The sequence below is a fragment of the Phyllostomus discolor genome, chromosome 13 (assembly GCF_004126475.2).
Source record: "Phyllostomus discolor isolate MPI-MPIP mPhyDis1 chromosome 13, mPhyDis1.pri.v3, whole genome shotgun sequence".
NCBI classification, from domain to species: Eukaryota; Metazoa; Chordata; class Mammalia; order Chiroptera; family Phyllostomidae; genus Phyllostomus; species Phyllostomus discolor.
Genome location: NC_040915.2, coordinates 3,575,368 through 3,590,360, shown reverse-complemented (window position 1 = coordinate 3,590,360; position 14,993 = coordinate 3,575,368). Strand labels below are relative to the sequence as shown.

At 58.9% G+C, this 14,993-nt stretch overlaps 2 protein-coding genes across 3 annotated transcripts; both read left to right on the top strand.

Annotated features, from left to right (window-relative positions):
- Nucleotides 1-66: 66 nt before the first annotated feature.
- On the top strand, nucleotides 67-5,264 carry DDX41 (DEAD-box helicase 41). The gene is made up of 17 exons (XM_028528100.1): nucleotides 67-130; nucleotides 217-327; nucleotides 559-718; nucleotides 798-872; nucleotides 1,002-1,062; nucleotides 1,193-1,329; nucleotides 1,748-1,820; nucleotides 1,919-2,072; nucleotides 2,153-2,289; nucleotides 3,132-3,294; nucleotides 3,398-3,529; nucleotides 3,793-3,864; nucleotides 4,012-4,108; nucleotides 4,239-4,388; nucleotides 4,468-4,539; nucleotides 4,641-4,751; nucleotides 4,917-5,264. Exons 1-17 carry the CDS (start codon nucleotides 107-109, stop codon nucleotides 5,051-5,053), a joined length of 1,866 nt encoding a protein of 621 aa, XP_028383901.1. The 5' UTR covers nucleotides 67-106; the 3' UTR covers nucleotides 5,054-5,264.
- Nucleotides 5,265-6,574: 1,310 nt separating this feature from the next.
- On the top strand, nucleotides 6,575-11,891 carry DOK3 (docking protein 3). Of its 2 annotated transcripts, none has more exons than XM_036013641.1 (5): nucleotides 6,575-7,173; nucleotides 8,064-8,369; nucleotides 10,554-10,653; nucleotides 10,744-10,916; nucleotides 11,028-11,891. In XM_036013641.1, exons 1-5 carry the CDS (start codon nucleotides 6,928-6,930, stop codon nucleotides 11,634-11,636), a joined length of 1,434 nt encoding a protein of 477 aa, XP_035869534.1. In that variant the 5' UTR covers nucleotides 6,575-6,927; the 3' UTR covers nucleotides 11,637-11,891. The 2 variants fall into 2 exon arrangements, with proteins under 2 accessions (XP_035869534.1, XP_028383903.2); XM_028528102.2 differs by having other exon boundaries at nucleotides 6,577-7,173; nucleotides 11,009-11,891.
- The last annotated feature ends 3,102 nt before the right edge of the window (nucleotides 11,892-14,993 follow it).

Genomic DNA, 14,993 nt, shown 5'->3' with positions numbered 1-14,993 from the left:
GTCGTTGCTAGGCGCCGACGGCCGCTCCTTCACCTCCGGTTGGATCTCAGAGGTAAGGCGGGGTTTTTTTTTTTTTTTGCCGTGGGGCGCATGCGTACGGAAAAGAATGGAGTCGGAACCCGAGCGGAAGGTGGGAGCAAAACTGGGGTCCGCGCGAGTGGCGAGCCGCAGTGAAGACGGGGAGGGGTGGTGCGCTTGACTCTTGTGTCTCTGCAGCGGGCTCGTGCCGACGAGACGACTGCCGGAGGGAGCCGCTCCGAGGCGGAGGATGAGGACGACGACGACTATGTGCCCTATGTGCCTTTACGACAGCGCCGGCAGCTGCTGGTGAGGGCCTTGGGTCGCAGGAAGAATGAGGGTAGGGGCCGGGGTTTCGCATTGGGATGGCGGGGGGGGTGTCAGCACACGGGAGCGTGACCCCCAGGCACACGAGGCACTAGCGACCTAATCTGAGGGGTAGAGCAGCTCTGCATCTCGGGAGAGAATCCTGGGCGCGATGCCCCGCTCTTTGTTGGGCTGGGCTCGGCTCGGCTCTGAGGGACACTGGTGGAACCTCAGCTCCAGAAGCTGCTGCAGCGAAGACGCAAGGGAGCTGCCGAGGAGGAGCAGCAGGACAGTGGCAGTGACCACCGGGGAGATGAAGACGACATCCCACTGGGCCCTCAGTCCAACGTCAGCCTCCTGGATCAGCACCAGCACCTCAAAGAGAAGGCCGAAGGTGGGATCAGCAGCGGTGGGAGGCTTGGCTTGGTGCATTGCTCTTGCGTCTCTCTGACATTGTCTGCCTTTTTTCTCAGCCCGCAAGGAGTCTGCCAAGGAAAAGCAACTGAAGGAAGAGGAGAAGATCCTGGAGAGTGTGGCCGAGGGCCGAGGTATGGTTGTAGCTAGGGGCAGGGAGGTGGTCGACGGAACTTCCTCCCCCAGCCCCAGGCATGTTATATCTCAAGGGACCTGGCACCAGGGGGGCAGAAGCCAGCCCTGAACCACGTCTCTCTTTGCAGCCCTGATGTCAGTGAAGGAGATGGCTAAGGGTATCACGTACGATGATCCAATTAAAACCAGGTATGCCTTTACAGGCTCAGGAGAAGCAGTTTTCCTACTTAGATCAATGGTTTGTGTCCAAAGATTGGCAGGGGTGTACCAAAGCCAGCTATGCCCAAGGCTTCCCTTGACCCCTGCCCCCTGCTCACAGTTGGACGCCTCCGCGGTATGTCCTGAGCATGTCGGAAGAGCGGCATGAGCGAGTGCGGAAGAAGTACCACATCCTGGTGGAAGGAGATGGTATCCCACCGCCCATCAAGAGCTTCAAGGAAATGAAATTTCCCGCAGGTGCGTGAGGCGTGGGAGAGGCACCATGCTTTGACAGTCAGACACCTGTGAGGTTGTGTCCCGGTTGTGTCCCAGCCCCACTGCACTCCGCCGCTACAGCGTAGGTAATGGGGACGCAGGGATTTGAAGAGGGGCTTCTTTAGGCTCCTTTGTCGGTTGTGCCAGCTGAAGTATTCACTGCCCTGTGTCCTTAGTGATCTTCGCTGGGCAGGTGGAGCTGGCCTTAGACAGACCTGGGTGTGAACCCTAAGGGCTTTGAACAGGCCTGTCTGTCAGTCTTTCTCCTCCTGTCTCCCTTTTTTGGGGGCCTCAGTTTTATCATTTGTAACTTGTGGGAAGCAGTTGCAGTTTCATAAGCTTTGGGACCTGATAAAGGACCTGGGAGACATGTGGATGACGCCAGGTTTGTTTTCTGTAGCCATCTTGAGAGGCCTGAAGAAGAAGGGCATCCACCACCCAACACCTATTCAGATCCAGGGCATCCCCACCATGTGAGTGTGCCCCCAGGGCTCGAGGAGGGTGGCTGAGCCGGAGCAGTCCCGGTGTGCACGCCACCGAGCCTGACTGCAGACCTGGCCTCTGCTGACAGTCTGTCCGGCCGCGACATGATAGGCATCGCCTTCACGGGTTCAGGCAAGACGCTGGTGTTCACTTTGCCCGTCATCATGTTCTGCCTGGAACAAGAGAAGAGGTTGCCTTTCTCCAAGCGCGAAGGGCCCTACGGACTCATCATCTGCCCCTCAGTAAGACAGGCTGGCCCCACAGGACAGGGCACCAAGCAGACTCCCCTGGCTGGTACCAGCCCCTGCCCCTGTTTCTGCAGCGCGAGCTGGCCCGGCAGACCCACGGCATCCTGGAGTACTACTGCCGCCTGCTACAGGAGGACAGCTCGCCACTCCTGCGCTGCGCACTGTGCATCGGGGGCATGTCCGTCAAAGAACAGATGGAGACCATCCGGCAGTGAGCATAAGAGCCCCTCACCCCGGGGCCTCCCCACAGCCCCTGGATAAGCTGATGGAACCTTTGTTTTAGCCACTCTGCAGACCCTGGCAGAGGCCTAGTTCAAAGGAATCCCCAGTCTCACAAAGAGGTCGCTTGGGGTGGGACAGGGGGATGGGGTGAGGGACTGTGGGGACACAGCAGGTGGAACAGAGGCATCAGAGAGGTCAAGGAATTGGGGCATTCCAGGCAGAAGACACAGGTGGGGGCCCAGGGTGTCCCAGAAGGCTATGGTCGTTCATTGTGTGGTCCAGGAAGCAGGCTGGGGCACTTGGGCAGGGCTGGACCTGTGCCCTTGCCACACACAGTGCCATCCCCCAGCAGACACAGCCACTGTTTACTGCCACTGTCAAACACAGTCAGGCCATCCCTGACCGTGTTTGATAGGCATTCCCAGTCTCAGGGAAGATGTGGACACAGAACAATTGGATTCAGCAGACCGGGACAGTGGGCCCTTCCAGGCCTGCAGGGGGAGCTGGGGTAGTGTGGGCCGGGGCCTGTCTGAAGACTCAGGACAGCTCCCTCCTGGGGTAAGGGGAATGACCTGGGAGAAGGGAGAAGGGCTTACCAGGCAGAGGTGACCACATGGGTGGGAAGGGCCTGGGAGCACAGAGAACACTGGTTGAGAAGGCTGCAGCCTGCCCCAGGAGAGACTGCTGAGTGTAGGAAAAGGTGGTGGGGATGATGGAGAGAAGATAGGTGAGGATAGACAGGGAGGAGGCCAGAGGGCACAAGTCTCAGTGACAGCCTTTAGGCGGGGCTGAGCAGGTGGCCCTGACCCCAGGTCCTTCTCTGATCCCCAGTGGTGTGCACATGATGGTGGCCACTCCTGGGCGCCTCATGGACCTCCTGCAGAAAAAGATGGTCAGCCTAGACATCTGTCGCTACCTGGCTCTGGACGAGGCTGACCGCATGATTGACATGGGCTTCGAGGGTGACATCCGCACCATCTTCTCCTACTTTAAGGTGCCTGTCCCTGCCTGGCTGGGGTGCTCCTGCCACCCTTGGGGCTGCCCAACCCCGGTCCCAGCCCCCAAGTGCCCTCAGTCCCAGCTCTCCCCTTCCTCAGGGCCAGCGCCAGACCCTTCTCTTCAGTGCCACCATGCCTAAGAAGATACAGAATTTCGCCAAGAGTGCCCTGGTGAAGCCCGTCACTATCAACGTGGGGCGCGCTGGGGCTGCTAGCCTGGATGTCATACAGGTGGGCGGGTCCTGGTGGGTGGTCCCACCATAGAGGGCAGTCCTGGCCAGGGCCCTTGAAGCTCATCAGAGCAGGGTGGGTGGTCCACCTTATGGGCACTGGGGATTTCATTCAAAACCCCAACCCTTAGCAGGAAACATTCTCAGGGTGCCCAGCCCCTGGTGGCAAGAGACTCGTGATCACCTCCTGGCCAGGGCTGTGAGTGGGACCATGGCTGGTAAGCCTGTCCTCAGGGCCACCTGACTTGGCCCCTGTGGTGGCAGGAGGTGGAATATGTGAAGGAGGAGGCGAAGATGGTGTACTTGCTTGAGTGCCTGCAGAAGACACCCCCACCTGTGAGTGCCTCCGGCCAGGCTGGTGCAGGATCCCCAGGATGATGGGAGGGAGAACGGGGGGGGGGGGGGGGGGGTGCGGGCACACCGAGGAAGGTTAGGGATGCCGGGCAGAGGCCGTCCCCGTGATGGGTTGGCCTCTCTGGACAGGTGCTCATCTTTGCCGAGAAGAAGGCAGATGTGGACGCCATCCATGAGTACCTGCTGCTCAAGGGGGTTGAGGCGGTGGCCATCCATGGGGGCAAAGGTCAGTGGTGCATACGTAGGCATGGACCCTGCTGTAGCGGCCCCTCTCCTAACCCTGTGCCCTGCCCAGCTGGCCACTACTCCCCAAACTCCCACTGTCACGCTGACAGTTCCTGCCTGACCCTCCCCAGACCAGGAGGAGCGGACCAAGGCCATTGAGGCATTCCGAGAGGGCAAGAAGGATGTCCTAGTGGCCACAGACGTGGCCTCCAAGGGCCTGGACTTCCCTGCCATCCAGCACGTCATCAATTACGACATGCCTGAGGAGATCGAGAACTACGGTGGGAGCTCGTGGGGTGGGGGTGCAGGCTGGACCCCAGGCCTGAGCAGTGGGCCAGAGGCTGTTTCCTCTCCCCGCAGTGCACAGAATTGGACGCACTGGACGCTCGGGAAACACAGGCATCGCCACCACCTTCATCAACAAGGCCTGCGGTGAGTCTGCTGCCCGGGCCCCCTCAGCTGTCCCCAAGTCCTTCAGGACCCTGGTTATAGGGCCCAGGGTTGGACCTGATGGTTCCCTGCTGTCCCTGTAGACGAGTCAGTGCTGATGGACCTCAAAGCCCTGCTGCTGGAGGCCAAGCAGAAGGTGCCACCCGTGCTGCAAGTGCTGCACTGTGGGGACGAGTCCATGCTGGACATCGGAGGTAACTGTGGAGCGGGGGGCAGGCATCCAGCGGGGTGGGACAGGCACGCCATGAAACAAGTCCACACCACACATGATGGGGCGGGGTGCGGGGGGCAAGGTCTGGGGCACGGGGCCTGGCCCTGTTGCCATGCTGACCCCTATTTCCCTGCACCCCGTGCCCCAGGCGAGCGCGGCTGTGCCTTCTGTGGGGGCCTGGGCCATCGGATTACCGACTGCCCCAAACTCGAGGCGATGCAGACCAAGCAGGTCAGCAATATCGGCCGCAAGGACTACCTGGCCCACAGCTCCATGGACTTCTAGCCGCTGCTGTCCCTCCTCTCCCGGAGGCCTCCATCCCTGCACGCCAGCTGCCACTGTACATCAGCCCTCTGGACAAGATGCCAGCATCCTCGGCCCAGCTGGCCTGGGCTGGGCCAGGCTGCGCCTGGCTGCCTGCCCTCAGTACCCCTGGGATTAATATCCTTGCTCCCTTCTGCCCATTAAAGCACAAGCTTCTTGAGTCTCAGCCCTAGCCCTGCCTCTGGCCTTTGCCTTGCCTGCCCTGCTTCCTGGCAGCCTCGCCCTCTGACCTCCAGAGCCCTTCTAAGGCAGGGCCGGGGCGTCTCCCACACCCAGCCACCTCTGTTGTGGAAGGAGGCATCTAGCTGGGACCCCCTGCTCCGAGCCAGCTGTAGTTGTACTTGAGGCACCCCCTCAGCAGACAGGAAAATCTTTGGTAAGGTTTTTGGTTCCTCTGGTTCACTGTCACAACCTCTAGCCATACCCCAGCCTCACTCTCCTCAGTAGTGTGATGCTCCTGGGGCCCTTCGGGAGGCCACTTCCTGCCTCAGACCCCTTGCTCCTGGTAGGAACCCTCCTCTGTGTTGGCTGAGGGGCAGCAGCTGACACAGGACTGGCACTGAGGCCACAAGCACTTCCCGGCATGCTCTGTGCCAGGCTCTGCCAGGCCTCTCACAGGTGCATGGGGGAGAGACCTGACGTGGTGAAAGCGGGTGGCAGTCACGAGCAGGTTGGCAAGTGGGCTGGGTATTTCAACGTCTGGCAGGGGTGGGCACGTCGGCAGCAGCTGTGTGCCAGGTGCACCATGTGCAAGGCCACATGCTTATCCCAGCAGGACGGCAGTTGCTCAAGCTGTGTTTGTCATTCGGTGTGTGGCCTGGGGCAGGTTACTTAATATTTCTGAGCCTTGATTTCCTCATCTTTGAAGTGGCAGAGTGCAAAGGTCCGGTGAGAGGCCGCAGCTCGGCCCCATCTGGTCCATGTTGGGCACAAAGCCGGGTGCAGGAGGCCCTTGGAAAGGATTTCCTGCCCGAGAAACTACACCCTCCATACATGACCCCTAAACTGTATTCCTCCACCTGCTTACGCATTTTGTTCCAGCAGTGGTACTGAGTGGGCAGTATGAGGCTGGTTCCAGCCAGAATGCAGATCCATTTCCAAAATGCAGAGCTACAACACTGGTCTCCAGCCAAGCAAAGCAAAAAAAAAAAAAGGGGGGGGGGGTCCCTAGCAAGAAGCAGAGCTTAAAAAGAGCATATGAGTCTCTGGGGACCTGCTGGGGGTGTGCCACCCACACTCATGGGGCCAGGGCTGCGCATAAGGACTGGGGCCCTCGGGCTGGGAGCAGCAGGGGAAGCCTCCCTGAGGAAGGGGCCGTTGTGCCCAGGGAGCACCATGGTGAGGAGTGACTTGGAGGGGTTGGGCTGGGGTCAGGACTCAACACTTTTTGAGTGCTGGGCTGAGGAGCCCAGGCTAGACCTGAGGGCAATGGGGAGCCAGAAGACATTTAGAAAGGGGAGAGGAGGGTGGGCCCAGGTGTGGCAGTGGTTCCCAGGCGACATGCACAGGCTGGCCTTGGGCAGGGCAGTAAGGATGGAGAGAGCGAGTGAGTGTTGGAAACACTTGGAAGTAAGAACAAGCCACCAACCAGGGCTGCAAGTGGGAAAGCAAAGAGTTTGTCAGTCTGGCTGTGGGGGTGCCAGGCCCCTGGTGCCCAACTGCCCCCTGGGGGAAACAGGAAGGGTCAGAGTCAGACTGAGGAGACAGCCTGCAGGTCAGATGTTCACACCCACCTGGCCCAGGTGCAGGTGCCAGTCATGCCCTCAGATGGTCCGAGGCCCCTCAGGCCTGGGTAGGCACCTTGGCCAGCGGGAGCCCTAAGGCAGAAATAGGGGATGCCCCCACCCCCTCGCCTAACGCCACTACTGAAGAAGGGGCTCCCCTCCCCCAGCCACACAGCTGCCTCTCTGGACAGAGGGAGGGGAAGTGGCCAGAAGGGGAAGTGTGAGTTCCCGTCGGCCTGTTGCCAGTCTACTCAGGCCCTCGGGGTGGCGGCCCAGGGACCCGCTGCAGCCATGGAGCCACCAGAGACCCCCGTCAAGGATGGCATCCTCTACCAGCAGCACGTCAAGTTCGGCAAGGTGGGGACCCTGGCTGCCCAGGGTAACTGCTGGGCCTCCACCCCAGCCTCAGCCCCCCTGGGAGAATGGGGATGGGAATGGGGGGATCTAACTCAGGTGCGGGGGAGGGGTGGGACAGAGCCCCATCCTCAGCCTGGGCAGGCAAGCTGAGCCTCCATGCGCCTTGGGGAGCACAGCCTCAGGGATGGGGAAGCTATAAATTAGGAGGGTCCAAGGACCCAAACCTTGGGGCAGGACAAACCTGGAAGGCCGGCTCATGGGACAGCCTTCCACCCACCGGAGGGCCAGCGGCTGAGCTGGAGGAGCCTCCTGAACCTCTGTGGAGCCCCCTACCCCGCAGAAGAGGCCCAGCGCCTCCCGGCCTGTCATGGGACATAGTGGGGGGTTCACCTCTCCCAGGCAGCCAGCCCTGCACCCCCGCAGCTCAGCTGTAGCTGCTGCCCAGGCAGATAAACCGTCTGTTTCCTTTGCTTGACATTATTTGCATGTTTCTTTCCTTGCCATCACCAGAATAAGACCTCCCTCCCACCACAGTCCTAGTCCTGTGGCCCAAGTGACCTTTGGTGGGGAGGGGCACCAATATAACAGCAGTGTCAGGTGATCTGTTCCAGCCACTGGGTCCTTTACAGACATAATCCAGTGGAAGCCTGACCTCACGTTGTCCTGAACCTTTGAGATCCCAGGACATCAGCGCTTATGGGGGTGCCAGTCAGGAGCGGGTGGGGCAGGGTGCTCTTGCCCCTGCTGAGCTGGCTTTGGGGGCCTCCTCCGAGGCCCTGAGGGGCTGGGGGAGGCAGAGGCAAGACTGAGTGGTCAGGGGTGAGTGCTGAGTGACTCCTGCTGAGCCCCGCTGCAGTGAAGGTCTTCACCCCCATCCTCATCTCCCACAGAAGTCCTGGCGGAAGGTGTGGGGTCTTCTGTATGCAGGGGGCCCATCAGGCGTGGCACGGCTGGAGAGCTGGGAGGTCCGCGATGGTGGCCTGGGGCCAGCGGGTGACCGGCCTGCAGGTCCTAACCGACGAGGAGAGCCTCGGGTCATCCGCCTGGCTGATTGCGTGTCCGTGCTGCCGGTCGACTGTGAGAGCTGCCCCCGAGACACTGGGGCCTTCCTGCTCACCACCACCGAACGAAGCCACCTGCTGGCCGCACAGCACCGCCAGGCATGGATGGGTCCCATCTGCCAGCTGGCCTTCCCGGTGAGCACAGGGCGAGCGGGCAGGGCATCTGGGTGCACTGCCTAGTTCATTCCATACTCATATCCCGTCACTCAGTAAGCACCTGTCATGCACCTAGAAGCCTGAAGAACAGCCCAGAAACCACAGAACAAATCTTGGATGGCCATACATGCTACGGAGAAAATGAGAGACTGGGTGGGACCAGGAGTGAACCAGGGCACGTTAGGCAGAATGATGGTCCAACTCCTTGGAGCCCCCACCTCTCAGGAGGGGACAGTAGGCCTGAGTCCTCAAGGACAACCGAGCAGGCACACATCTGAGGATCATGCCTGGACACTCTGGCCCCAGGAGTCCTGAATAGAGGGAGGAGCAGTGAGCAAAGGCCACCCCCCGCCCCCAGGCAGGGAGCAGCTTGGATTGGCTGGAGGGCAAGGACTGGGCGGGCCCAGGAGGAGGCCGAGGCCAGAGGGTTGGAGAGTGGCTGAAACCACCGTGGGCCGCAGGTGGAGTTGGGGTTTTATTCTGAGTGAGAAGAGAGGCCTTTGTGGTTGGAGCTAGGAGACTGAGTTCTCGAGCTCCGCCGGGTCTGTGATGGACGAAAAGTGAGTGAGTCTGGAGGCTCCTCAATACGAGGGAGAGTTGTCCCACGACTCAGCAATCTCAGGAGAACTGAAACACGCGTTTCAACAAAATAGTGCAGGGGCGTTCGGAGCAGACTATTTCCAATGGCCCAGAGGGCTAAACAGTGCGAGTGTCTGGCAGCCGATGGTGGATAACCCAGAGGTGGTCTGTCCACGCTGTGGAGCATTATCCGGCCCGAAAAGGAGTGCGATGCTGACATGCGGCGCTGTGCCGCACCGTGCCGCGCTGCACATGCACCGCGGATGCATTGCAGATTCACTGCAGATGCAGTGTAGATGCAGTGCGCCAAGTGAGAGAGGCCGGCCACAAAAGGCTACCCAGTGCAGGGCTCCATTTACGTGACATACCCAGAGTGGGCAAACCCACAGCAACAGGAAGCAGGCTGGTGTCCCCGGGGACTGGAGGCAGGAGGGAGTGGGGCTTAGATTTGGGTTTCCACATGGAGAGATGGGCAGTTCTGGAACTAGTTAAAGGTGATGGTTGCACATCCTTGTAACTTTCAAAAACCATTGAATTGCACACTTTAAAATGGTCAATTTTTTAAAAAAAAAGGTCAATTTTACTTTGTGTACTTAATTTTTTTTTAATATTTTATTTATTTATTTTTAGAGAGGGAAGGGAGGGAGAGAGAGAGAGACATCAATGTGCGGTTGCTGGGGGCTATGGCCTGCAACCCAGGAATGTACCCTGGCTGGGAATCGAACCTGGGACACTTTGGTTCCCAGCCCGCACTCAATCAATCCACTGAGCTACGCCAGCCAGGGCTCTAATTTTTTAATTTAAAAATTTTAATTTAAAACAGTTTTTAAAGATTTTATTTATTTATTTTTAGAGAGTGGGGAAGAGAGGGAGAGAAACATCAGTGTGTGGTTGCCTCTGGTGCACTCCTCACTGAGGACCTGGCCTGCAACCCAAGCATGTGCCCTGACTGGGGATCGAACCAGCAACTCTGGTTCGTGGGCCCAAACTCAATCCACTGAGCTACACCAGCCAGGTTTTTAAAATTTTTTTTAAAAAAGTAAAGAAAAAATGGAAATTGACAGAAAAGAGACCAGTGAGGAAGCTGCTGGTTTGGCCCTGGCTGAGCTCCCACAGGCCAGGGAGGTGATTGGTGATGGAGGTGCTGGGCACCGGCCAAAGGGTGCGAGGGTGCTCGGGACGGGGAGGGCTGACATGCTGCCAGGAGTGGGTGGCCAGTTGACTCATCCCACCCCTAAAGCTCCTGCCCCTTCACTGTTCCAAGCTGTGCGGGGACACACACGGGCTGGCCTGGTCCCTGGCCCAGTACTGGGTGAGGGGCCATCCGTGTGTGTCCCTGCTTTACTACGGCTTTCAGCACACTGAGGGGGTGGGGGGTGGGGGTTTGCAGGGAGGTGGGGCAAGGTAGGCTCAAAGGGGTGCCCAGGGCTGTGCAGAGTGTCAGGACAGAGCTGGCACTGGCAACCAGGTCCCCGGATGCACTTGCTTGTCAGAGTTCCTAGATGATATCTCTCCCCATGAAAAGGATGCAGGAAGACGTGTGGTGGGGGGACTCTCATCTGTGACCTTGACCTCATTCCCCAGGGCACAGGGGATTGTGCCACCGGAGCAGGGGAGGCAGAGGCTCCCAAGTGGGGCCTGGTCCCCATGGAAGAGAATTCCATCTACTCCTCCTTGCTGGAAGGTGAGTCAGGGAGGTGCAGGGCAAGCCTCAGTGCCACCACACCCAGGGCTGGGACCTCTGGGAGACCATGGCCACTCCCTCTGCTTGCAGTGGACAAGTTTCCAGTGGTGGTGCAGAGGACAGAGGCAGCTACCCGCTGTCACCTGAAGGGGTCCTATGTCCTGCTGCTGAGCCAAGATGCCATCCAGCTGAGTGAACCCGCCAGCCCGCAGGCCCTCTACACCTGGCCCTACCACTTCCTGCGCAAGTTTGGTTCTGACAAGGTGAGGTACTGGGCCTGGCCTAGGGGCTCGAGAGGATGCTGGGAAGCAGGGGACCCCTTGGCCGCTAACTCGCCTGTGTCGCCCATGACCAGGATGTGTTCTCCTTCGAAGCTGGTCGCCGCTGTGACTCAGGCGAGGGCCTCTTTGCCTTCAGCAGCCCCCGAGCTCGAGACCTGTGTGGGATTGTGGCTGCCGCCATCGCTCAACGGAGGGGGCAGCTGCCTGAGCTGGTGGGGCCCCGGCCCTGCCCTCTGCCTCGGGCCACCTCCCTACCCTCGCTGGACCCCCCTGGGGAGCTGCGGGAGTTGCCCCCGGGGCCTGAGCCTTCCAGCTCCCGTCGGGCACGCCTGGCTGAACCTGGGCCACAGAGCCTGCCCCCGCTGCCTGTGGAGGCTGGGCTGTATGCTGCCGTGTGCAAGCGGGCCAGTGGACCCCTTGTCCCCGCAGAGCACCTCTACGAGAATCTGTGTGCGCTGGAAGCCGGCCCTGTACCGCCCGACCTGGGGGACTCTGCAAAGGAGGGCCCCAGCGCCTGCAGTCCCCCGGATAGTCCCATCTACCACAACAGCGAGGACCTGGGCTGGCCCAGCCCAGCCCATGACAGCAGCCTGGAGGCGCAGTACAGGCGGCTGCTGGAGCCGGATCTTAGTGACAATGGTGATGAGGCCGGGGTTTCCGGCCGCCATGGTACTCAAGCAGGCTTCAAGGCCAAGCTGGTGACACTGCTGAGCCGAGAGCGGAGGAAGGGCCCAGCCCCCTGTGACCGGCCCTGAGCACCCACAGCTGTGGCCTGGCATGGGACAAGGGAGCCAGCAAACAATGGACATCTGGGGACACGGCCCTGCGTCCACTCTGGCCTCAGGGACAAGACAGGTGTTGTGAGGAGGCCTCCCAGAGCCCTGCCAGCCCCCAGTGTACAGTGTACAGGTCTCCTGAGAATAAAGCCTCTGGCTCCCCACCTGGTCCGCGCACAGACCCTGCCTCACATGTGTCGCAGCAAACACCAGTGCCCTCTGCTGGGTTCTGGGGACATGGGTGACCTGGACCTGACCTCTGCTCCCAGTGGTCTCAGGTTCACTCCGGCAGGTGGGCAGGACGCAGACAACCAGGGCTCCGTGTGCAGAGTCAGACGGCTGGGCAGAGAAGGAGGGAGGTGCCCTCTTCATGGATTGTGAAGGGCAGGCAGGCCTGTACCAGGCGGGCAGTGAGCCCTGGGGCTCCCAGGCCCAGGGTGGGCGTACTGGGCACAGGGGAGAGGGGAAGAGCGTGGACACAAGAAAGACTGAGGGGAGTTAGTGGCTGAGCATGAGAAGCCCGACTGGTCTGCGACCGTCTTGGTCTCACCCTCAGCAGAGGGACGTTCCAAGCCTGGAGGCCAAATTTGAGGGAGCCCAGCTGGAGACTGGGAGGTCTGAGCTGAAGAGGAGGTGATGGGGTGGGGAGAGGTGCAGGGGGAGGCTGGAGGAGTGGGTGGAAGGGACTTAATGTGTGTGCACACCTGAAAACCCTGCTTCTGCTGAGATGCACGAGTGCGTAGACAGTCTGGGGAAGCCTGGCCTCAGTTTCCTCAACTGTCCAGGCTTAAGGTCAGATTACACAGTAGGTGTGCATTCTTTCATTCTTTTCTGCGTGTTTTACCACATGCCTACTGTGTGCCAGGCACTGGTGACATTGCTGTGTCCCAGGAGCCCCAACCCAGAGGGAGGTAAGCACGTCTCATGAAGACTGTAGTGCCTTCCTTACCATGCCCCCGCCCCATGCTACTTCCTGTCACCACCCCTGGGGCCTCCAAGCACAGGAGAAGCATGCCCTGAAGAACTGGCCTCCTGGCCCCTGACCACAACTCTGCCTCAGCTTCCCACACCCTTGGCACATCCTGAACTTTGTCTTCATGACAGTGATGCTCCAATTGTCACTTCAGAATGACACAACCCTATTTCCATGCATCTGCCTGTGGCCACCTCCTTCCCTCCTTCTGGCCCACTTCTTCCAGTGTGGCAATACACCTCCTCCCCAGCTGCCCAGAACAGGAGTGACCCTTCTGTGTCACTCTCTGCATGGCTGCTGTCCACTCTCCTGTCCTTGTCCCAGTTAGAATCTGTGCTCCATCCTCTTGCACTCCTCTCTTTTTCCATCTTACTTGTCTAGCAAAGCCTCGGGCCTTGGGTGGACCCAACTCTCCTCTGCGCCTGGCAGCTTCCCACAGCCAGAGAAATTCTGTAACCAGGCCGATTGCGCTGTTTCTACCAGAGTGATCTCGAGCCTCACACAGGCAGGCTCTCCACGCTGCCCAGAGAGCCTGCATCCCGGGGTGGCTGGCTTGTCCTCGCTGAGACCTTCACACCGTCTCCCCCTCACTCCCTGCCCATTCTTACCTTGCAGATACCCAGCAGAAGTGAGCACCCTCCACACACCTAAGCCAATATAACATTGAATGTCAACTGTAATTAAATTATAAAAAAATAATTTTAAAAAGTGTTTAGCCCTGGCTGGTGTGGCTCTGTGGACTGAGTGTTGGCCTGTGAATCAAAGGGTCACAGGTTTGATTCCTAGTCAGGGCACATGCCTGGGTTGTAGGCCAGGTCCCCAGTAGGGGGCACTTGAGAGGCAACCACACATTGGTGTTTCTTTCTCTTTCCCTTTCCCTTTCTCTAAAAATAAATAAATAAATATTTTTAAAGAGGTGTCTATTTAGCCTTGACTGGTGTGGTTCAGTGGATTGAGTGCTGGCCTGCAAACGGAAAGGTTGCCGGTTCAATTCCCACTCAGGGCACTTGCCTGGGTTGTGGGGACCAGGTCCCAGCTTGGGGGTGTGCAGAGACAACAGGTTGATGTTTCTCTCTCTTTCTCCCTCCCTTCCCTTCTCTCTAAAAAAAGAAAAGAGGTGAACACCCTCTACCTCACCTACAAGTGCACCAGCATCTGCATCTGTTCCTTCCTGACCTACTTCCTATTCCCAAGCCATGTGCTCTGGTCCCGGCTCCTCTCACCTCACAGTTCGCCAGAGAGTTCAGAGCTGTCTCTTCTCTCTTCAACCCATTAACTCCATCATTTCCATCATTGTCATTTCCAGCCACACATCTGTAAAAGGAACCTGTCCTTGACTTCAAATTCTCCTGCAGCACCTCCCCACTTTTCTCTTCCTCTTCTCAAAAAAAAAAAAAAAGTCTTCAAAAGAATTGATTTCCTCTCATTTCTACTCTCTCACCTCCCATTCTCCTTTCCACCAGCTCCAGCCTCCCAGCGGTGTTCACCATTCCATTCCATTGCTTTTATTGGGGTCACCAACCTCCATGTTCCCCCCCTCCAAAAGCAACCTGGACTCTCTTTGTGATTTGGACTCTCCCAGCTTCTCAGCTGTCCTTGACAGCCCCCCTAGACATGCCATCCTCCTCTGCCCAAGTTCTGCCTGGGGCTCTGGCCTCCGATATGGTGTAGCTCCATCCTGGCTGCACGTGGAGTCCCCTGTGAGTATTTGAAAAATGCCCATGCTGGGGCCCACACCCAGGGGCTGGGGCTTCAGTCTGGCAGGCCATTTCCTCAGTTCCCCAGGCTATTGCAGTGTGTGTCCAGGGTTGAGAAACCTCGGCCCTAAGTGAGCCAGTCCTATCTCTGCATCTCACAGAGCAAAGGCACATCCTCACCACCAACCTCTCCCAGGAGCTCCAGATTTAAGAGTGCAACTGGGTGCTAGCCTCTGGGTGTCTAAAATGCATCTCCAAATGTCATGTACGAAGGGAGGTTGAGGGATAGGTGCTCTGTACAGTGTTGTCCCAGGGTGTCTATGGCTGCAGGGGGCAGCCCTGAAGGACACTGAAGCTGTGGTTGGGGGCTAGGGCAGATTTCAGCCCCACTTGTGGATGCGCCTTCTGATAATAATGTGTTCTCCTGAGCAATCAGGCTGCCTGCTATAGAGCACGCTGAAGGGAGGCTCCCATTAAGAAAGGCTGCAGTGAGCCCTGGCTGGTGTGGCTCAGCGGATTGAGCACCAGCCTGGGAATCAAAGTGTCATTGGTTTGATTCTTAGTCAGGGCACATGCCTGGGTTGTGGGCCAGGTCCCCTGTAAGGGGTGTGTG

What these genes read in the sequence shown, in the direction of transcription:
- DDX41 (XM_028528100.1), top strand. Translation starts at nt 107, where the DNA reads ATGGAGTCGGAACCCGAGCGGAAG. An exon ending in GACAGCGCCGGCAGCTGCTG is followed by an intron (nt 328 to 558) that starts GTGAGGGCCTTG and finishes GTGGAACCTCAG; the next exon opens with CTCCAGAAGCTGCTGCAGCG. An exon ending in GGAAATGAAATTTCCCGCAG is followed by an intron (nt 1,330 to 1,747) that starts GTGCGTGAGGCG and finishes TGTTTTCTGTAG; the next exon opens with CCATCTTGAGAGGCCTGAAG.
- DOK3 (XM_028528102.2), top strand. Translation starts at nt 6,928, where the DNA reads ATGCCCCCACCCCCTCGCCTAACGCCACTACTGAAGAAGGGGCTCCCC. An exon ending in AGCACGTCAAGTTCGGCAAG is followed by an intron (nt 7,174 to 8,063) that starts GTGGGGACCCTG and finishes CATCTCCCACAG; the next exon opens with AAGTCCTGGCGGAAGGTGTG. An exon ending in TCTGCCAGCTGGCCTTCCCG is followed by an intron (nt 8,370 to 10,553) that starts GTGAGCACAGGG and finishes CTCATTCCCCAG; the next exon opens with GGCACAGGGGATTGTGCCAC.